Raw genomic sequence first — 23,250 nt, 5'->3', positions numbered from 1 at the left:
ATATATAAAAGAAAGAAAGAAAAATCGTCTTTATTGTCACACATTTGTGTAAAATTTTACATTTGTGTCCTAAATTTGTTAAAGAATTAAAAAAAAAAGTGTGACAAAGGAGCTGGCTCAGTATAGCTGCATACTATATACTATTTGACAGCTGGTTGGTGCAGTGGGCAGTGACCCTGCTTTCCGTGTCCAAGGCCGTGGGTTCGATTCTCACAACTGGGAAAATGTTTGTGTGATGAACATGAATGTTTTTCAGTGTCTGGGTGTTTATCTGTATATTATAAGTAATTATTTGTATTATATTCATAAAAATATTTATCAGTTACCTTAGTACCCATAACACAAGCTACGCTTACTTTGAGGTTAGATAGCGATCTGTATATTGTTGTATTATATTTATTTATACTAAAAAGCGCAGCGCTGGTTTTCAGCCAGCCCCATTATCTTAGTCGTCACTGAATCCTCGCGACTAAACAATAACAAAATTGTAATGTAGGTAGTTTAATAATTAGCCCGCACTTCATTATGTTGTTCTACCAATAAACCATTCTGCGATAGTCCGTCGTTTTATTAAGTACATTACATTTTGGCGCAGTCGGTTATTTTAATTAAAATCATGCCTTTTGGTAAAATCGAGCCTTTTGACGTTAGTTCCCACAACTGGGATGCATATTGTCGTCGGGTGAAGCAATTTATTGCGTTAAATAACATCAGTGAAGATTTACACGTGGCCACGTTGGTAACACATGTCGGCATTGCATGTTACGAATTGATGTGCGACTTGTGTTCCCCGGATTTACCGGAAGACAAGAAGTTTGAACAATTAGTGAAGATTGTCAAAGACCACTTGGAGCCACAAAGGTCGGAGATCGCAGAGAGACATATGTTCCGGCAAAGGAAGCAAAGGCAAGGGGAGATAGTGAGTGATTATTTGAAAAGTCTAAAACATCTCGCCAAACATTGCAATTTTCGGGATTCTTTGGAGGTAAATTTGAGAGACCAGTTTGTTTCTGGCCTTCAAAGTGAAGATATGAGGTCACGATTGTTTGCCGAGCGGAACATCGATTATAAGCGAGCAATAGAACTCGCATTGGCGCTCGAGGCAGCGGAGAGACATGCAGCGGAGGCAGCGTCCGGGGCGAGTTCCAGCGCCATCTCGGAAGGGCTGCATCGCATCAGATCCTCACCAGCGCGCGCGGAGCGCGGGCGCATGAAACGGCGCGAGGGAGCGGGTGGCGTGCAGGCAGACGCGGCGGCCAGGGCCGGTGCGCTGAGCCTCGAGGGCTCACGGCGCGGCTGCTGGCGTTGCGGGCGCAGCGGGCATCCGCCGTCCCGGTGCCGCTACAAGTTCTACAGCTGTGATTCGTGTGGGCAGAGGGGCCACCTGAAGGTCGTGTGCGGTAATGTTGATAAGTGTAGTGATGCGGTTATACAGAAAAACACAAAAGGTCAGTTGTTTTTTTAATGATTCCGATGACAGTGTTTTAGATTTTTATAATATAATTTGCGAGGGTAATGACGGCCCGTATTATATCAAATTAAACGTAGAAAAGTCTGTAGTTAAATTTGAAATAGATACTGGTAGTAAGATCTCTGTAATTTCAAAGCATTTTTATGATAATCATTTTTCTAGCGTTTGTTTACAACATAAAAATTTAAGGTTAAGATCTTACACAGGTAGTGTTATTGAACCTCTGGGATATATTATGGTAAATGTACAATGTAAAAATCGTTTGTATAAATTACCGTTGTATGTTGTTGAAAACGGCGGCCCTCCTTTACTAGGCCGTGCCTGGATAAGAATTTTACAAATCGATATCACAAATTGCCATAATTTATCCGAAAGATGCGAAAATGATAATACTATAGAATTATTAAGGAAAGAATTTCCCGAGGTTTTCGCTGATGGGCTTGGGACTTTTAAAACTCGAATGCAGTTGCATTTAGCTGACAAGACTCCAATTTTCGTTAAATCGCGCCCGCTTCCCCTCGCACTTCGCGCGCCGGTCGAGCGCGAGTTGGAGCGGTTGCAGCGAGATGACGTCATTTATAAGGTAGACCGTTCTGATTACGGTACGCCTATTGTTCCTATAATAAAAAAAAATGGAGACATTCGTATTTGTGGAGACTTTAAGGTCACTATTAATCCGCTATTAAAAGATTTTCATTATCCTCTTCCACAAATTGAAGATATATTTGCTACCCTTGGGGGAGGCGAACAGTTTTCTAAATTAGACTTGTCCCACGCCTATCAGCAAGTGTTATTAACGGAGGACTCGCAACCCATGACCGCTATAACTACACACATAGGCACCTTCGTTTACAAGCGAGTACCTTTTGGAATAAAATGTGTTCCTGAGTATTTTGAAAAGTTGATCGAAGAAACTCTGTGTGGCTTATCCTCTACTGTAGCTTTTCAGGACGATATTTGTGTGACTGGCAAAGACAGAGAGACTCATTGTAAAAATTTACGTGCCGTTTTAGCCCGATTAAAAGAGGCCGGGTTGCGAGTAAATTGGTCTAAATGTGAATTCTTTAAGGACAGTGTAACATACTTAGGATACAAAATTGATAAAAAGGGTCTACACACTGATGCAAATAAGATAAAAGCTATTGTTTCGGCGCCATCACCGAAAGACGTAACGCAATTAAAAAGTTTTATTGGTCTCGTTAACTTTTACAATAAATTTTGTGTTAACATGAGTTCTGTATTAAAACCTTTATACGATTTACTAAAGAAAAATGTAAAATGGTATTGGAGTTGCGAATGTGAAAGTGCCTTCAAAAGAGTTAAAAACATTCTCAGTAGTTCGCCTGTGCTAGCACACTACGATCCCAAGTTACCGTTGCTGTTGTCGGTGGACAGTAGCGCGTATGGACTCGGCGCGGTTCTCACGCACCGCTACTCCGACGGATCGGAACGTCTTATCAGTTCCGCCTCGCGTACTCTTAATGAGGCCGAGCGTAATTATTCGCAGCTAGATAAAGAAGCCTTAGCCATAATGTTTGGAGTCAGCAGGCATGATAAGTATCTGTTTGGTCGGCATTTCATTTTGCGCAGCGATCATAAGGCTTTAAGCTATATCTTCGGTAAAAACAAAGGTATTCCGCAAACGGCGGCTAGCCGTTTACAGAGATATGCAGTTCGCTTAGCTGCGTACAACTTTGACATCGAATTTATTTCTTCGGCTAGAAACTGTTTCGCAGATGCGTTGTCTCGTTTGCCTTTAGAAGAAAACGTTAATCGTCAAAGTATCGTTTCAAGTAATAATAACGGAAATAATAGTTATTTATTTTTTATAGAGGACAAATTGCCTATAACGTTTCACGAAATTAAATATCAAACTGCTAAAGACACTACTTTAAACAAAATTGTAGGGTATGTTAAGTTCGGATGGCCCGAACAAATTGAATCGGATCGTTACAAACAATATCATTTAAGGCGGGAAAATATTTTTTTAGAACAGGGATGCTTGGTTTGGGGATATAGAGTAATTATCCCTGCCAGTTTGCACTCCGCTGTGTTAGACGAATTACATTCCGGGCATATAGGCGTTGTTAAAATGAAACAGCTGGCTCGGAACTATCTGTGGTGGAGCGGCTTGGACGCCGATATTGAGCGCGTGTGTCGCGAGTGCACCGCATGCGCCGCGCTGCGCGCACAGCCGCCGCCCGCGCCGCTGCACTCGTGGGAGTGGCCGGTGGAGCCTTGGTCGCGGTTGAATGTTGACTTTTTAGGTCCGTTTCGTAATAAATATTATTTAGTTATTTTAGATGCTCATTCCAAATGGTTGGAAGTGGAACCAGTGCCAAATACTTCGGCAGCTACCGTTATATCTTGCCTGCGCAAAATATTTGCCCGGTTCGGTCTATGCAAGGTCATTGTGAGCGACAATGGTCCACCATTTTCTTCATCCGAATACTTACATTATTTGAATAAGAATGGAATCAAGCGAATATTAGTCGCCCCATATCATCCATCGAGTAACGGTGCAGCTGAAAACGTTGTTAAAACTGTAAAGCTAGTATTAAAGAAGGCTATAATCGAAAACGTGAATTTAGAAAAAGCGTTATGTACATTTTTATTTACATATAGAAATACAGAACATTGTACCACTCAAAAAGAACCCTCCGTAGCACTTTTGGGACACAGGTTACGCGGCAGGTTAGATCTTTTACGACCGAATACCAGAGATGTCATTCGCGATAAACAATCAAGTCAAGAAGAACGTCGCGGTGGCTCATTGCGAGAAATGAGCACTGGAGACCGGGTTCTGGTCCGGAACTATAATAATAATTTAGTAAAATGGAAGGAAGGTGTAGTGTTGGATAGAACCGGTCCCGTCTCCTATGTTGTCAAAACAGACGATGACAATCGTACTAGTAGAAGACACGTTGATCAAATACTTGACAAAAATTATAAAAAATCTAGGTATACTTTAACAGGCATGGTGGATAATGAAAACTCGGGAGAAAGAGAGATGAATGATGAAGCGTTCAAAAGTTTCGATAATTCTGTTGTCGGTTCGTCTCCTGTAACAGATACAGAAAATCAGCTAGTAAAGGCACCTTCACCTTCTCAAGCGATTCCCAATACGAATAGTCCTCTTCGTATGGCATTAAGACCGCGGGTCAAAAAGATGATGAAATTGTAATTAATTAAGTGATGTAAATATTTAGTTTTTTTTTATTGGCTTTTATGTAAATCCAATAGTTAAATTTGGAGAAGAGCAGTGTAATGTAGGTAGTTTAATAATTAGCCCGCACTTCATTATGTTGTTCTACCAATAAACCATTCTGCGATAGTCCGTCGTTTTATTAAGTACATTACAAAAATATTAATAAAAAAAGACATATGTAGTACCTAATAGTATAGGAAATACGTACAAAACTGCACCACGCAGTTAAGCTTGCAGCTTCGTCTTGTTTGGAAAGCGCTTCTTCATAAATAATTCAAAGGAAAAATAAAAAAAAACATATCTATTTTTTTACTATTTTTATTTATTTTTAATATTTACATTTTATATACAACTTGTAACCACTTAACATACTAGCCCAAACGCGCGCTTTACTCTTTGAGCAAAACATATTTATATATTTTATTTATCATTTTAGTTATAATCGGAAATAACATCGCCATAGCTGCTTAAATTAGAAGAAAGTACCTATAATATTAGATTAATAATATTATTAGAACATTATCGTAGAATACATTCACATGTATTGCCGAGTAATTGCAGTAATATTTACAAAACTGTCGTTGAATATTATATTAATGATCCATAGATGTAAATTTAGCTGAGTTCAAATATTATGTTACATCTTAATTAATAACAAATGTGAATATTATATTAAAATAAATGTATTTATTGTAAATGTTTGAGCGGGAATGACAAAAAGTAATAAGTAGGTGGTTAATAATAATGACTTCGAATAATGGTGGAATTAAAGTAAATCTAGGCATTGCTGCTGTATAATAAACTATCAATTTAACAAAATTAAAAACAATAACAGTAACAAAAATAATGAAAATAACATCAAAAGACGAGAATTGTAGCCTAAATAAAAGATCCTAAAATTACTCACGAAAAATTTGATTTTGAATATTGTATTTCGAGAGTTTCAAATGGGATAAAATATAGAGGGAAAAACTGATCAACATATTTAAAGAGGTGTAACCTAAAATAGTTTCATAATGTCTTTCAAGAAATAAAAATACACCATTAAAATACCAAAACCACATGCATGATTCAAATAATAAAATAAAAGTTTCGCATACAATGAAAACATTGGTGACTAGATAGTGTCTTATTCAAGTGTGGCAGGCAGTGTTTTAAGAACAATTACTTTCATTCAATCTGTACCCTTAGGTATATGCTCGCAATCGTAGAGTCGGTTTCGATATCGAAACGCTGGAGCGCAGAGTGAAATGGAATCTAACCCCAAAGTTTTAAAACTCAAATTAGTTAACAATTCTTCTGCTAGTGCTTTCGGCAGAACATATTTAAAATAAAAATCTGTAGTACAGAATTAGTGACACGAGAATTATGTTTCGTATAATGTTTCGATACACAAAAGTGGTTCCACGTTTGCGAGCGTGCAAAGCTTACACCAAAGGTATTGAATTAAGTCGTTCATTCTATTCCGTGTTATTCAAGGACGTCAAATAAGTCGGACACTAAGTTCGCATTAAAATTACACCCAACAAGACACAAAAACTAAAGACTTTGCATGCTTCCGAAAGCTCATACAGTCATGCCGTGTATTTAGAATAATACAAATTTTCTTTTATTCCGGCAGTAATTAAAAGGCAAAAATGAAAACTGAACAGACCAGAATTATTTACTTGACCACAATCGAATTCTAACATTGACAGTTAAAAAAAAGTTAACCAAGCGATTGTTTGGCTTATGTATCCTTACGAACTGTCTACTGTACTAAAACCTATCAACGTATATTAGGTTAAGCTTGATCCCATATATTTGTTAGTTAACTATTTATCGGCATTTATCGAAACCTTATCATCATCGATACTTATAACTTTTAGAATAAGAAGATAAGCTTTAGAAAAAACTTTTCTAGTAATGTTTGTCACTCATAAAGCCGATTTCTCGTCAGCCACTCAGTATAGTACATTTTTACATCTTATGTTGGAACGTTTATAAAAACCTTTGAACACTGAAAGGTAATAAATTCGTGTAAATGTAGCCATTGGCTTTCGTCACAGTTAATTATCAAGGATGTTGAACCAGCCAAAGCTTCTAATAATCTTCACGCTTGTTTTGGATGCTGCGCCGGCGTGGTGGCCGCTGGTTTAAAACACTGTAGTAGAAAGGCTGTGTACATTACAAAAGCTATTGATAAGGCTATCAAACCGTACATGAATATATTTAACTCTGGCTGCCTAAACCTGTTCTTCCGCAGCCATTCAAGAACTTCGTCCTCTGCCATCACATCACCTGAAATAGAACGGATTTGTTTTTAGAAACGTCTCGCAAATAAGTGTTTCTTATAAATGAAGCGGTGATAGCGCATTGGGTAGGAGCTCGACTTCACTTTCGGGGGTCAGTTCGAATCCCAGCACGCACCTCTAACTTTTCTACGTTAGGTGCGTTTTAAGTAATTAAAATGTCACTTGCTTCATCGGTGAAGGAAAACACCGTCAGGAAGCCTGCATGCCTGAGAGATTTACACAATATTCTCAACTTCTCGCAGTACAGCTCGATTTATATTATAGTTTATTTACTAACCCCCTATTTATTCTGGGAAAAGACTCGTGCCCTGTAGTGGGCCGTTAATGGGTTGATATGATGATGATAACTTACCTCTATATATACTTGGAAATCGTTTCCTAAAGTAGACTATAGCCGGTAGTTTTGTGACACCCCACTTGCGAGCGTAACGCGGATCATGCATCTTTACAAACGTTATATCCAAATTGTCAGTTTCGCTGTCTATGTTCTCTAATCTATCCATAACAAGGCGACTCTCGACTGAATTTTCATCTGCAAAGAAGATATGGTACAAATTTGAATCACTATTTTATTGATTTAAGTAGGTTATCCACAAGATAAATTATTTACAGAAATAAACAGCAAGGAATTCATTCTCTTCCAATAACTTGTCCAACATTTTTCTGTTGACTTCCTCGATTTCATTTTTGATTTCAAAAACTTCTTGAGAAGTCAACCATTGAAGGACTCTGTCGACTTGATGCAAATCACCATCGTATAACATTGGCGTTCTTTTCCTGAAGTAAACTAAAGAAGGTATGTTTATAATATTGTGCGCTGCAGCTGCTTCTGGACTTGCTATTTTAACAAAGTCTATTCCGAATTGATCAACTTCACCGTCTATTTGCTCTAAAGACTCTAGTATATCTTGACATTCCGGGCAGTCTTCTTCATCATCTATAAAATCAACGTCATAATTTAAGTCACAAAAGAATAATCAAGTTGTATTTACTTAGAAAATTACACAAATATCTTACAGAAAAATACAGCCAGTAGGTGAGACTCGTACAATAGTCGCTCGAGCATCCGATCATTAACTGACTCGATCTCATCTGCCAACTCACGATTATCGTCATCAATAAGCCATTCAAGAATGGATTCTTCGTTTTGCAAATCTCCTTCAAATAAAAGTGGATTACCGTTCCTACGAAACATAATTAAAGGTTTAATAAATGAATTAAAATCCTCAGGTCTAATCATGACATTTTACCTAAAGTACACCATGGCTGGAAATGTTTTTATTGAATATCTTTTTGCGAGCTGAGGATCTTGAATCTTAACCATATGAATACCATAGACGTCACATTCGTCGTCAATCTTTTCTAGCTCTTCCAATATATGATCGCAAATATGACAATTCAACTTATCTGAAATTCAAATATTCAAAAGTCTTAAAACAACTGAATCTCTGACTAAAAGGAAATATTGAGTAAAACCGGCAGCACTTACAAAAGTACACAGCCAGATACTGGGTTTCTTCAACCATGTTTTCTAGCATTACTCTTGTAATAAGTTCGATACGATCTTCAGTTTTCTGTGTAATTAACCATTGAAGCACTTCCTCTTCCTCAGCTAACGAACCTTCATATACATTAGGTATGTTGTTTTCGAAATAAACTAGTACTGGAAAGTCCGTGACACCATACGATTCCGATATCGAATAATCTTGAGTCTTTACAAATTTTATTCCATGTCTATCGCAATCATCGTCGATATTTTCTAGCTCTTCCAAAATACCTGCACATTGTTCACAATCAAGTGAATCTGAAAATTATAGTTAGAACTTTTAGAATGAATGTGGGATTATGCATACATTCCACGCAATCTCCAAAACCTGTCTATCAATGGTACTGATGCATTCAAATAAACCACGTGAGAAGCACTGCTGCAGTGCTGCAGACGCACTGAACGCATCGTTATATGTGGCTTATATAAATGCACCCCAATACTAAGGATTTTGAAATCGATGCGATCTACGCAAACCCATTCCGCCATATGAGCTGTGAGGAAACTAACGAAAAAGAAGGAATCAAAAAGCCCAAATGTACGTTCTTAGGTCAATATAGTAACTACAAGTCTACTAATGTGCAAGTCAGGCTGTTGTCAAAGTCTATGAGTACATGCGACATGCAACAAAGGATCATGATATCAAGTCAGAACAGATAATTCAGACGGGACGTAGAAGGGTACTATCTAGGGGATAGAAGTACCGTCTATCTCTTGCCCTTCTTCTTCATCATGCTCTCTTAAGCTCTTTTTCGTCTTTTTTTGCGTAGTTTTGGCATTGCACAGTTCACATAATGTTTTATTCCCTAGTAAAAGTAGATAAGAGTTATTATAATATATTGTTATTTGAAAACTTAAAGGCAGGTCATCGCTATCTCCTGTATTTCAATAATTCATTTTCTTTTTGTTTAGTTTTGTTTTTAATTATAAAATATTCTTCATCAAAATTAGTTAAATTAAATACTAGTTTTTAGATCTGCACTAGATTATTTTAAAATAAATTGTTAAATTTATAGAAATCCATTGTCACAGACTTACAGAAATATACTGCTACAGATGTGGAATGCTCTATTAAATCTAATAGTTCTTGACCTTCAAGTGCTTCTATTACATCGCCTGCTGGGTTCTTTTGAGTGAGAAGCCAACTCAGCAACTGTTGTCCATCGTATAGGTCACCTGTATGTATAGACAGTTTTAGAAATGATTACGACACGAGATCATTTATTATTTAACTCCCAAAAAGTTATGAATGGGATTAACCGGTACTTTAACTATGCTCTTTGAGACATAAAACCACAACCTTAGTTTGAGAGTAGTTTTGAGACCTTTCTACTTCCAATCAGGATTGGTGGCATTCTTTTTTAACTTTCATTGGTGTGAAACTATTCTTAAGTTTTAGAAGAATTATTACCTGCATATATGACAGGATCTTTGGAGCCCAGTTTAAAGAATAACACTGCTGGCAGTGCAAACACTCCAAAATCTTTAGCCATCTGTCGATCGTCAATTTTCACAAAGTTTATACCAGCAGCATCCGCATCATCGTCTATATGTTCAATTTCAGCCAAAACTTTTGGGCACTGTTTGCAGTCATTACTGTCTAAAACAGGTGATATAATGAAATACAGATAAAATTGTGAAAATCCTGTTACAAAAACTATAAAATTTAATCAAAATAATTTTAATATAGAGTAAAGTTTTCGTTAGTTATGTAACGACTAAAGCATAAAATTGATGCAACTGAAAACTCACAAAAGAATACAGCCACATAATCGGAAGTCTGTCTTATCTTATGAAACATTTTTTTGTTGACTTTCTCGATGTGATCAGTAAGTTCCATATTTTCGGGATTCGTTAGCCAATCTAATATTTCTTCTTCATCATCGATATCACCATCATAATTAATATATTTGGTTTTTCTAAAGTATGTTATACCAGGTGGATTACGATACCCATACTTTTTTGCCATTAAGCGATCACTACATTTTACTATTTTAATACCATACTCTGCAGCTTCATCATCAATCAATTCCACGTGTCTAAGAATTCTTGGACTAAGAGGATCTTCTTCTTTATCTGCAATGATATTAAATAACATTGAAAATAAAATAATATATAAATAGCTAAATTTAACGTAAAATTTTGCTCACGTAAATACTCACAAAAAACAACAGCTAAAAATTCCTTAGTCTCAATATATTTGAACAACTCATCTCTGTCTATTTCCTCTATACTTTCATCTTCCTTCTGTCTTACCATCCAATCTAGGACTTCTGTTTCGTCCAACAAATTTCCTAAAATATTTTAATTGAAGTGTTTATAAAAATATTAAAAAGCCCTAAAAAATATTATATAAGAAACCACATCCATTTTGTATATTTCAATAACTCACCAGTTAACATCCAATTTGTGGCATGCGCGGGACAACTACGGCATAACCATGCTGACATCATTCGAGTAAGAATTGAATAATGATACGTAACATTATAATAAAAAATGTATTTATTAACAAAAGTTATATTAAAGTCGACTTGACAAATTAAACGTAACAAATAGGTAAATAAATAAAACATTTATGCGAATTTTCGAACAAACTATTAAAACTTATCATAATTTGATTTGCAACGCCAGAAATCAGTATGAAAATGAAATGACTTATCTTTTTTACTTCAACAATAAACGTTAAACTATATTTGGACCGTTGTTATATTTACCAATAATTATGGGAAATCCGGCATTGCATTTGCATTTTTAATTTTTTTTAGTCCAGTAACTGATATATTCATCAAATAAACTCGTATTACAAAATAATGAGATTCCATGAGGACTAGAAAACTACATGAACATGAAATCTTTACAACGATAAGTCTTTCAGCGCGACAAAATAAGAAATAATTAAAATGCCCCGTGTTGTTGTTATAATTTTAGTTAAATCTAAATATTGGAATTAAGTTACAATCAATAATATAACGATTTATACATCTGCTTACAACATCACTAGACATCCCAATATTTAGTCTCCACAAGTTCTCTAGATATCTAAAGCGTGATAGCCCGATATACATAGATATGATAAAAATAGTGGTGCGGACTGCATTCGCATTCCAGAAGTTTTAATTTTTTTATTATTATTACAAAGCTACTGATATTTTAATATTATTATAGTCCATGTGCATATATAAATACAACCCTGGTAAGTGCTGGCAAGGATCAAGGGACACGAGGTTACTGTAAGCTAGCAATGTTAATGAAACTATATTTCGATGCAGCGTTAAACCAAAGTACATTTGATTTGGAGGAGAAACCGCTTTGGGTGGTTTGAGTATAACATTCGTGTCCACTTGATGCCACGCGCGCACGCGCCTTTTGCAACCACATTGTATGACACTGTTGTCACTAATCTAACATTTATTCTTTACCACCACCAAATATTTTCAGAGCCGAATAAACCTTTTTTCCCCTTGCTTGGTTTGTCTGGTTTGGCCAGTGCCTTGTTTTTGCCCTTAGTTGGTTTTTCGGGAGCGACGTGTTTCTCCTTGTCGAGTTTCTTGAATGGTACCTTGGTGGGTGTCGCCTTTGGCACTTTTGTTGGGCTTTGAACTTTAGTGGGACAGCACTGGTATGGTTCGTAAGTCATTTTTGGGACGGCCGGTTTCGCCCCCAATCCAATGTAGAAACAGCGATCGCCTGCAGTCAGTAAAAATTTGTTGTTTATACCCGTAAAATCATTGTACAAATAGAGTTAACTTCGTTAATATTGTGCATGTATATAATTTAAATTTTTTGCGTTTTGTGAACGCGCTATTAAGTCTAAATGTTATGTTAGTATTAAAAAGAACGTTTAAAATTGGTAAGCGCTCGCGAATGACTGCAGGCAATAGCTGGCGTGGACCCATGCAGGCGATTGTTCGACCATGCAGATGTGTGATTGGGGTACATCCGTGCCTCTGTGCAGGGTCACACCTCGGGGTTCAACGTTTCTAAATTTACCTGTAAACATGTCTTTTATTTTACTAAATATACTATCTTCATCGTCATCATCTTCATCGTCATCATCATCCTCGTCATCATCGTCATCATCATGACGAATTTTGCCTACGTTGTGATTAAGTCTTCGCTGATAGGCTTTTATATGTTTTTTACCGTCGTCATCGTCTGCATCGTCGTCATCATCATCATCGTCATCATCATCGTCATCATCTTCGTCATCATCTTCGTCATCGTCGTCGTCGTCGTCGTCATCATCATCGTCGTCGTCATCATCGTCGTCATCGTCGTTGTCGTCGTGGTCATCGTCATTGTCATCGTCATCGTCATCATCATCGTCATCGTCATCATCATCGTCATCGTCATCATCATCGTCACCTTTGTTATATTTTATAAATTTATTTCTAATTCCAGAAGATGTGATTTTAAGTTTGCTATCACGATTGTCTTGTTTTGAAGGATTTCTAAAAAGCGATAACTTTTGTTTAATGTAACTCGTTACTATATTATCTTCATCACTTTCATCGTCGTCGTCATCGTCATCGTCATCTCCGTCATCGTCATCATCGGAATCGTCATTATCATCGTCGTCATCATCGTCATCGTTGTCGTCGTCTTCGTCGTCGTCGGCGTCATCGTTGTCGTCGTCGTCGTCGTCGTCGTCGCCGTCATTATCGTCGTCTTTGTGCATTACGGTGCTTCGTTTTATCTTGCCTTCTTGGCGTTTTTTATTTGCTAAAGATCCTGAGAACACCACCTTTAAACTTCCAACTTTCTTCCTCTCGGCATTTTGCAAATTTTTCTTTACTAATTCAATATTGAGATTACGTCGCAGGAACCCCGATTTTTTATCAACATCTGCATTGGCCATTGATTTAGTATTAGCTTTATTTTTTTGTCGGTGGCTATCTTCACCTGCAGGCATTAGTAACTGTCATGCAAAATGACATAGCTCAAACATCCAGCATTTAAGGCGTAGGTACATAAAAACATTTTTATTGTAAAAAGATGTCAAGAATGATGTCATGCACGCGATATTTTGTAATTCATTATTCGTTTATCAACAAATCCTTAGACCTTAAACAGATATTACATAACAAAGTTTAAAATGGATGTGGATTCTTACTTTTTTGATCTACAAGCCACTGCAGAACCTTATTTTCGTTCTTTAAGTCACCTATAAATAGGACAAATATTTAAAAACTATTATCATACTTAAAATATGTAAAATGATTTCGTTGCTAAAAATTGTAATCAAATATAAATATATTTTATTTGAACGAAATATTTATACACACTTTTGTGTGAAATAAGTAAGGTTGTTAAACAACAATTAGCAACTAGTAACTCACCATCATACATAATTGGTACCCCTGTTTCATAATATACCAAGGCTGGGAAACTGAAAATGCCTATATCAGATGCTAGTTTAGAGTCCTTAGATTTCACAAATTGAATCCCGTGTTTGTCAGTGTCATCATCAATTGTCTCTAATTCCTCAAGGATTTCCTCACAGGTATCACAATTTTCGCTATCTAAAACATGCACATTTTTTACTTAAGTCATGATTTCATAAGAATGATTCACTAAATAAAGAAAACTTATGACAGATTTTTAAATTAAGCGAAAACAATGTTTTGTTATCATCGTCGTCGATTTTATACTTACAGAAAAATACTGCCAAATGCTCAACATCATCAATAAGATCCTTCAATGTTTTTCTGTCAACGTTTTCGATAACATCGGGTTGAGAATCATGAAGATCCAAAACCCATTTAAGTATAGCTTCTTCATGCATCAAATCACCGTCATAGATCGTTCTAAATTTGTGACGATAAAACGCCAAAGCAGGCAAATCGGGAAGATCGTACTCTTTATCAACTCCTTCGTCAGATGTTTTTACAAAATCTATATCCTTTTCTTCACATTCGTCGTCAATATTTTCCAGCTCACTTAGAATCTTCTGTGACTTCTTATCATTTTCTTTATCTACAAAAATATTTAGTATAGATTTAGAAGCCTACTTGTTGAAGAGACCCAAATTAATGTTGCAGATTAATAAATATATCGTTGATCTACGATTAGAGAATAATATGAGTAAAAGCAGTATACTGATAGTTGATTAACCTATCTAATAACCTACCTTATTCTTAGCATAAAATGTTAAATATGTAATCATAGAACACATACTAACTGCTAAATATCTGTATAAAGTCTTTGAAAACCTTGATTTTAAAGAATTTCCCCATACGGTCAAAAGGATTTTATACTTATTTTATTGCATTACGTAAAAAACATAATATATTATCTCCCTCCCATAATATACTTTCTCACTTTCCTATATAATTTTGCAAGTCTACTCTTCAGTCCCCGTCTAAGGTTTTTGATAACCTCTCCCTCTTTCTATATTGTTATGTTTATGTGTGTTTCTGACTCTGTCTGTTATATTATCTTGCGCTATGTGCATTGCTATCTGTGTGTTACCAAATTCAACAAAGATATGGACATTCGCTGGTTGTTATGCAAAAAAAACCAGTCTTACCTGACTTAAATCACTCATATCACTTGCTGACTCTGGACCTGTATTTCTGCAATTAGCAACTAACCTTGTTTTTATATTCTACAACTGCGAATTGGACGGTATACAACGCTTCACACTACTGCTAGATGTTTAAAAACAAATAATACTTACAGAAGAAAACAACAACGTGATCATTTTCCTCTAAAATTTTTTCTAACATTTTGGAATTCACTTCTTCAATTTTACCAGGAATTTCAAGGGTATCTTCATCTGTAAGCCATGCTAGAACCTCATCTTCATCTTCGATGTCACCTATAATTTATAACAGTCGTAATTTATTTTACTGTAATTGAAAAGTTGAGTAATTATATATATTAAAATACAATTATTAATACAGAATTAAGTTAAGATAGTTAACCTTTATAAATAAGAGGTTCCTTGTTCCTAAAGAAGACAAGAGTTGGGTAATTTTTTATTCCGTATTTTTTGGCTACCGTTAGGTCCTCAGTTGTTACAAAAATAATGCCCGTTTCATCAAGTTCATCATCAATATTTTCTAGTTCCTCTAAGATGTTGTCACATTCTTCACCGTCTTCACATTTTCCACCTATAAAAGGTTAAAATTTTATATATAAACCGCATGTATTGTAATCTAGACAAGGGAAAATCTTGATATAATATGCATCTATATATAAATACAAATGAACATCAATCACAGATCAATCTTGCAAAAGCTCATAAATATCTCTGTAAATTACCATTTTGGTAAGATACATACGTAATAAGTATAAATAAGTATAATTGATACATACTGAAATATACCACTACATATTCATGCTCTTCAATCAGATCCACGAGGATTTCATCAGTAACTTCTTCTATGGTAGCGCTGTTTTTCTGTTCAATCAACCACTCTAGAACTTCATCTTCATTCATCAAATCTCCTTCATAAATGGCTGGAATATTTTCTTCAAAGTAAACTAACGTTGGTAGATGGTCAATACCATATTCTTTAGCTTCGGCTTCATTGTCTATTCTTACAATGACAATGCCTTCCTTTTCCAATTCATCGTCGATGTTTTCTAGCTCATTCAAAATTCTTATATCTTGTTTATCTTCCTTATCATCTGCAAAATATTGACACAATTATGTGAAATGAACATTGTATTCTTTAAAAGCAGAACCGTTGTGCACCTGTAAAAACTTACAGAATATTACAGCCAAATATTGAGCAGTGTCGATAAGTTTGTCCATCATTTCATCAGTAACTTCAGGAATTTCACTGTGTCGTTTTTGATGAATCAACCAGCCAAGAAGTTCATCTTCTTTCATCAAATCACCTTCATAAATGTGTGGAATCCCTTTTTCAAAGAATACCATCGTAGGGACCGTGTCAATACCATACTCTTTAGCTTCTTTATCATCGTCGATCTTAACGAAAGCAATATCATTTTGATCACATTCATCATCAATATTTTCTAACTCAGCTAAAATTTTTTGGCTTTTCTTCTGATCTTTATCATCTGGAATTAGCAAAGAACTATATCTCACTTTTGTGTCAGTTCTTTAAATTATAAATTAAACAACGTACACAAAAATTAAAATTTTTAAAATAAATAGTACTGAATTCACTTAAAACTACCACATATGAAGCGTTTATAGATATATGTTAAAAGGCTAGTAGGGTCCCAAATTTGCCTCGGTTTAAGAAGAATCCACAAAAAACTTGGCCAGGGTTCTATGATAAAAATCTTTGTAAACGTTATTTAAAATGTTAAAATCTGGCATAGTGCCAAATACTTTCCTCAATGTTAGGGCAGCAGGTGTTAAATGCGAAAAAACACTTACAGAATAGGACGGCGACGTAAGGCATTTTCTCAATGATTAAGTCCAGCATTTCATCCGTAATATCTTCTATCTCATCACTCTCGGTCTGATGCTTAAGCCAGCTCAAAACTTTTTCTTCTTCTTCTAAATTGCCTTCATAATATGTCGGTATACCCTTTTCAAAGTAAAGTAAAGTCGGAAGTTTTTCTATGCCGTATTCTTTCGCTTCTTCGTCATTATCAATTTTCACAAAAGCAATGCCGAGCTGATCACATTCATCATCAATATTTTCTAGCTCATTTAAAACCTTTTGAGATTTGCGATCGTTGTTGTCGTCTGAAAATATAATTCAGTTATATACAACGCTATCGCTAACCCCGAAATAAAACTTCACAGGCTTTAGAGGTACATTATGTACTGTTTCTGAGGCTTCTCTGTGAAACCGAAATCCTAATAGTTTTTGAGTAAGCCACTACCATTATTTTTATTGAAAGAAATAAGATACAGCCCTAACATCACATGCAAAAATAAAATTATGTGACTCCTGTCTCTTTATTAGCTACGCGTCGCGTAGCGTAGGTACTTACAATATAGGGTTGTCATGAGTAAACACTTGGAATGATTTGAATTGGTTTGTATGGAAAAATAAATATGCTTCTTTTTGTTTAATATTTTTACAGGGTGATTCCTTATGCAATATACTTATGCATCCTTCAATATTATTTCGTAATTCTGTTATGAGTTGTATATAACATTTAATTACAATTAATAAAGTACATGAAAATATTGCTTACAAAATAATACCGCTACAGTCTTCCCATCCTTAATAAGATGATCAAGCATCTCATCGGTGACATCTTCAATTTCATCTTTTTCCAGTTGGTCAACAAGCCACTCTAAAATTTCTTCTTCATTCTCGAGGTCACCTGGTTAATTAAATCACTTCATATATTTAAAATAATTATTGAGCAAATTTGGTTCAAAGTGAATGAAAACATACCGTCGTAAACATTGGGGATCTGCTTCTCGAAGTAGACAATTGAGGGAACATCATCGATACCGAATTCTTGAGCAGCTTTCTTGTCGTCAATTTTAACGAATTGAATTCCATGTCGATCACAATCATCATCTATCTTCTCTAGCTCTCCTAGAACCGTCATTGATTCTTCGTCGCCGTGGTCGTCTGTAATGGTCATAGAATTTATTATACTAATCTAAATTAATACCATAACATTTATTTCAATTACTTACTCGTAAACTCTTTGGCTTTTATTTTTAAAAATTAAAATCCTATTAGACTAGACAGTTCTTGACTGCCTAGTCTAATAATTCGAAAAAATTTAAAAATATTGCAAAACACACGCTAGTTGTTAATTAGAACTCTGAAAGTTTTATTTACTGGAAATAGTAAACTTATGTTACTTGAATGACCTACCATCCACATTCATTCAAATTAAAACATGTGAATTACATACAAATCGGCGATATAGTGATTTAATCCTGTAAGTGTACCAATTGGTACACTTAGGTATACGTAGGAACTTCACTTTAAGTTCACTGACCGTTCACCAACACTGTATGACGCCTTCTCAATTTAGGAACTAGTTAATTTTGCAGGCCTCTATTTCTTGATTTCTTTATTATAAACTTAATAGATAAAATATATGCTACTCACAAAACAGCACAACTAAGTTGTCGACATTGCCTATAAGGGTATTGAGAGTTTTGGCTGTAACATCCTCGATTACATCTTCTTCGTCCCCAGTCGACTTATTTGCAATGAGCCATTCCAGAACATCTTCCTCCCTACTAAGTTCACCTAAAATTTATATTTTATAACATTTTTACTAGTTATAATAATAAACATATATAATAAAAATGTGAAAACTTTTTACTGAACAAGTATAAAATAAAATATTACCTATTCAGTATTAATTTAATAAATGAATTTAAATTTCTTAAAAGACTTCCAATAATGTTTAATTTCGTAATACTAACGTCATCAAAATGACTCACACACCTTCATAAATAATAGGTATTTGATGCCTGTAGTATACCAATCTTGGCAATTCTCCAAGACTGTACTCCTCAGCTAATTCCTCATCATGGATCTTGACAAATCCTATCCCGAGTTGGTCGGCTTCATCGTCGATGTTTTCAAGCTCTTGTAAGGCTTTCGCGCATTTCTTGCACTCGGGTTTGTCTGAAACATTTCAATCACTTACTTAAAACTTTTATCACATAAGATTAATGTGTACCTTATGAAGTTCATGCCTCGTACAGGATTCGAAGCAGTGCAGTTAAGCGCTTGCTCAGGTAGTTTGTGTGTTAAAAGAAATTAATTGTAGTAGTATGTATTAAGTGTGCAAATATCGCAAGCGTTTGTGTCGTGCATAGGTGATGCCGCATCCTGGTGGTGCTAGTGTATATAGGATTATCGCGGATCGTCACAGTATACGTTTATATTGCGTAGATCTCTAAGGGGAAATCAGGTGTATCTTAATCATCTATAATCAATGCAAATCTAAGTATTTTAATCAGGGACATCCCTAAAAAAACCACTAAAACTTAGTCCATCTAGGGTTCACTAAAATCAGACGTCACTATAGGTCCTATTCAGTGAGATTTCTAGGTTAGTTCAACATTCGTATTGATTGTTTTCGTGACCATCAATGAGTGTATGTTTAAAATAAAATTGCATACTTTCAGACTGGTCGTTATTTAGGTCAAGGTCATCGTACTGAGTTTTAAATTTTTGTAGTGTTTTAATTTTACTAAAGTCGATTTTCAATAGTTTTTGGACGTTACACAGTAGAATATAACCAATGTCTTGTTCGTGACACGTCGGTCCGTCAATCCGAGCTTGCTGGCAAGACTAAAATAGTATTGCCGAAATAGCTCGCCGCACGCTCCGATAATACAAACGCGTTTTTGATTCTAGCCTTCTATCACATTAGACCGATGAACTTGTTATATTATATTCTAGCGTACAACTCCACGGAAGCTATTAAGTATGCAATATTAATGCATAGCAAGTAAACTTCCTCTTTGAATGAATGACTTATTACGTTAACTTGATATAAATATAATCATAAGATCGAATTGGGATGATCGAATTGTAATGATTGTAATAGTATTGTTTATTAAGTGATTCATGGTATTGTGATATGTTGTATCCGAGCCAAATATCTAATTGACCGGAACAATATCGAATGCTCATTTAAACTGCATGAGACGCCAATTCTCAGTGTAATTTCCAATAACTCTCCGAAATTGCCCACCGCAGCCGCATCGAAAGCGGAAAGCACATCGGAATTCATATTACGCTAATCTAAGAAGCTAGAAGTAACAGCCACAATGACATAAATATAAAACATACCACCTGCTGAAAATCTTACTTACTGTTCATCGGGCCGCAATTTTTGTGTTCGGGACCTACGTGAAAAACACTGTCAAACACACATCACAATGTACTCCTTTACAAACAGTTCATTACTAATAACTAATCAGAGAAAGCGACAGAGAAATACATATCTACTCGACAGATCAACTATGTTCGTAGAATTTCAAATATATATACTTTTGTTAGTCAATAGAAAAGATTGCTCAAATTTTACCACATTAGCTCATTAAGTCGTTTTACAAACCATGATGGAAAAGACTTAAATACGTACAGAAGAGAACGGCCACGTATTCTGTGTCCTCGATGATCTTATCGAGAATCTTCTGATTTACTTCTTCTATCCTGTCAGGAAGGTCCATTGCTTCTAAGCTCGTCAGGAAATCCAGTACGCTCTCCTCGTCCATAAGATCTCCTGTAACAATTAATTTAACACTTGTTATGTTTATTTATTTTTTTGTAATTGTTATTAAGAAAGTTAATCAGAATACTTTTTACTTTGAAGCCCATCCAATTATTATATTCCATTACATCAATTAATAATATAAGTCGGTTGAAAAAGTGCTTAAACTATTAAACTTTTGTAATTTTGTTTGTATTTCTACATTGAATATTTTTTAAATGGTTTATAAGAGGATTTTAATGGCAAGAACTGTATATAACTGCAATGCATTATATTTCATGGTATTACATATGTTTGTTCACCGATTTCTACGTTAATTTAGCACATCTAAACTAGCTTTCGAGTTTCGTTATTGTTCTTTTTGTATTTTTTTTTTTTGTTTTTGATATTTCTTTTATTTTTTAAAGTTTTTACGCTGTCTCCAATTCTGATGAGGGGATCATATAGAAATCGAAAGCAAACCTCGAAATTTATAACCATGTGAAGCTGAATTTTTACACATTAGTATTTGTAAATTAAGTTCTACTGACTTATATTATTTTATACATTGTAAATAAGAAAATGGTTATTTCTCTGAAAATAAAAACTTATATCCATATTAATCAAATACATTAATAAGATTAATATTAACTGATAGTCACATCGTCAGATCGAGTTGCTCATCATCCCCTGGTATTTAAAATGTAAGTTAGTTAATTAATTCTGATCAGCTGCCAAAAAGATCAACCTCGCAGACATTTCTATTTGTTTCTCTTATAGCTACATCGTCAATGTCAGTCGTTATGGTTTGTTTACATATATATTTATTATCGCGTTACTAGCTAACCGCACTTTATATAATATATTGCACAATCTAGATGTATTTATGTGAGCTGTTTATTACTCGACGTCATAATTGAGGTCCAAATGCTGGGTATATGGGCCTGCTTTCTAGTAGAATCGAACAGAGAACATAGACATGCTGTTCAAATGTGGGTTAGGTTCATATCGAGCGTATAACGCCGAATGTTTTAATTTAAAATTAGTGTAACCGATAGTTAAAATTTATTCCTAAAGAAGCTTTTTTTGCATGTACAAACAATATCCTTCTATAATTATTGATTTGTCGGATACAAGGCATAATATAGGTTATTAGGTTAGGCTATTTTAAGATAAACTTCTTTAGAATCGTTGTGAGTTGATACGAAAATGCGTCAAGATAAAGATATAAACACAAATGTATGGGAGAGAATGAGATATAATACATTCCACATTTTGTTTCCTATTTTAGTTAACATAGAAACCGAATAATATGCTACATAATATTTTAAATTAAAATATTAAAATATCCATCTCGGTCTCTCGTAGGATACTTTCAGAAGTTTCACTTTAAATTAACATGTAGGGCTTTTGCGACAGAAAATTATGTATACGCATGTAAGCCCTACAGGAACCACAATTTCTCACTGAAGCATACGAGCTGACAGAATCTTCCCAAGGAATATTTTAAGGATAAGAATTCTTCGGGAATCGGGCTAAGACTCAGCCAAACTGAGGATAGTAAACGCTTTTAATAAAAATCGTTTCGACCACAAATATAAAAAATAAGAATAACAGAAAACATGAAAACATATACAACAAATTAGCTAGAGGGCACAATTTGGCGGCTTTATCGCTTCATAGCGATTTCTTCAGCCAACAAAATCCTATATAGAACATAGCTATAGATACAAGGTAGATGGTGTGAAATGAACAAGTATTTGAAGATTTATGAGACACAACTGAATTTTTTAGATTTCGCTTAATAGTGGCAATTATTTTCCATTGTAAAAGAAATATTTATGGGTTTCATAGCATCTAGCAAAAAAAAAAAGTTTTTTTGAAAGCTTAAAACGCAAATCAGTTGGAAATAACGGTCCACAGAATATTCTCGATGAAACAAAGAAGTATTTACCTTCGTAAATGATCGGTTCGTTCTCACGGAAGTACGTGAGGGCGGGAAACTTCGTGATGCCATACTGCTTGGCTAGTCTTTTGTCGTTGATCTTGACGAAGTCGACCCCGAACGTGTCCGTGTCGTCATCTATCTTCTCGAGCTCCTCTAACACTTTGTCACACGTCACGCAACTTCTTGCATCTGAGGAGCAAAGTACTTCTTGAGTAACTCAAATCAAATCGAGCTGTAATAATGAATTATTTTTGTAGTTATACTTCTTTCGGCACGTTAGGCAAAAATGATGAGAGTAAAATGCGCGCGCGCACCGTCACAAAAAACCGAGTCCCTAAGGTTAGCAATAATTAACATTTTAGTTTAATAAAAAATGGTTTGACAGTGTACACTTTCAATTGGCAAAGTCTGCGGGCTCATTGTGGATGATTTAATTGATTCAATTTTACAAACATTTCAAATTTGAATGTTGTGTGAAACTTGGTTATCTGATAATGAGTTATAAAAATAAAACTTTCAATGTATTGAACAAGGTGTTTAATTTCCAATGTAAGTGTAGTTTTTTCTACAAACGATTTTTATATTGTTACGCCAAAGAAGTATAACTTCTAACATAGGTACCTACTCACATTTTTACTTATTTACACCACAGAAAAATATCAGAAA

The 23,250-nt window shown here is 35.0% G+C and overlaps 3 protein-coding genes across 6 annotated transcripts in view; 2 read left to right on the top strand and 1 right to left on the bottom strand.

Annotated features, from left to right (window-relative positions):
- Positions 1-570: 570 nt before the first annotated feature.
- LOC120626353 lies at positions 571-1,453 on the top strand (the record flags this gene model as incomplete). The annotated part of the gene is made up of 1 exon (XM_039893851.1): positions 571-1,453. A coding segment is annotated over exon 1 (837 nt), but the record flags the coding sequence as incomplete, so codon positions are not given.
- A 478-nt stretch (positions 1,454-1,931) lies between these two features.
- On the top strand, positions 1,932-4,655 carry LOC120626439 (uncharacterized protein K02A2.6-like). The gene is made up of 3 exons (XM_039893966.1): positions 1,932-2,639; positions 2,739-2,964; positions 3,463-4,655. Exons 1-3 carry the CDS (start codon positions 1,932-1,934, stop codon positions 4,653-4,655), a joined length of 2,127 nt encoding a protein of 708 aa, XP_039749900.1.
- A 353-nt stretch (positions 4,656-5,008) lies between these two features.
- The window catches only part of LOC120626186 (MATH and LRR domain-containing protein PFE0570w), a 28,411-nt gene continuing 10,169 nt past the window's right edge, over positions 5,009-23,250 (bottom strand). The window contains exons 2-26 of one of the 4 annotated variants that reach the window (XM_039893560.1): positions 22,591-22,773; positions 20,529-20,669; positions 20,257-20,289; positions 18,875-19,057; positions 18,530-18,673; positions 17,855-18,037; positions 17,649-17,780; positions 16,876-17,190; positions 16,236-16,550; positions 15,840-16,154; positions 15,446-15,634; positions 15,199-15,339; positions 14,175-14,495; positions 13,859-14,041; positions 10,682-10,813; positions 10,272-10,595; positions 9,931-10,119; positions 9,558-9,695; positions 9,224-9,325; positions 8,463-8,777; positions 8,224-8,380; positions 7,991-8,157; positions 7,584-7,910; positions 7,326-7,505; positions 5,009-6,959 (exon numbers count right to left, since the gene is read on the bottom strand). In XM_039893560.1, coding sequence (XP_039749494.1) covers positions 6,772-6,959; positions 7,326-7,505; positions 7,584-7,910; positions 7,991-8,157; positions 8,224-8,380; positions 8,463-8,777; positions 9,224-9,325; positions 9,558-9,695; positions 9,931-10,119; positions 10,272-10,595; positions 10,682-10,813; positions 13,859-14,041; positions 14,175-14,495; positions 15,199-15,339; positions 15,446-15,634; positions 15,840-16,154; positions 16,236-16,550; positions 16,876-17,190; positions 17,649-17,780; positions 17,855-18,037; positions 18,530-18,673; positions 18,875-19,057; positions 20,257-20,289; positions 20,529-20,669; positions 22,591-22,773 — 4,997 coding nt within the window. In that variant the 3' untranslated portion in view covers positions 5,009-6,771. Of the gene's footprint in view, positions 6,960-7,325; positions 7,506-7,583; positions 7,911-7,990; positions 8,158-8,223; positions 8,381-8,462; positions 8,778-9,223; positions 9,326-9,557; positions 9,696-9,930; positions 10,120-10,271; positions 10,596-10,681; positions 10,814-11,017; positions 12,207-12,509; positions 13,422-13,632; positions 13,684-13,858; positions 14,042-14,174; positions 14,496-15,198; positions 15,340-15,445; positions 15,635-15,839; positions 16,155-16,235; positions 16,551-16,875; positions 17,191-17,648; positions 17,781-17,854; positions 18,038-18,529; positions 18,674-18,874; positions 19,058-20,256; positions 20,290-20,528; positions 20,670-22,590; positions 22,774-23,250 lie in introns of those variants that run through there. The other 3 variants (XM_039893562.1, XM_039893561.1, XM_039893563.1) reach the window with 3 other exon arrangements.

Source organism: Pararge aegeria, chromosome 9 (genome assembly GCF_905163445.1).
Source record: "Pararge aegeria chromosome 9, ilParAegt1.1, whole genome shotgun sequence".
Taxonomy (NCBI): Eukaryota; Metazoa; Arthropoda; class Insecta; order Lepidoptera; family Nymphalidae; genus Pararge; species Pararge aegeria.
This window is presented reverse-complemented; position numbering and strand designations above follow the sequence as displayed.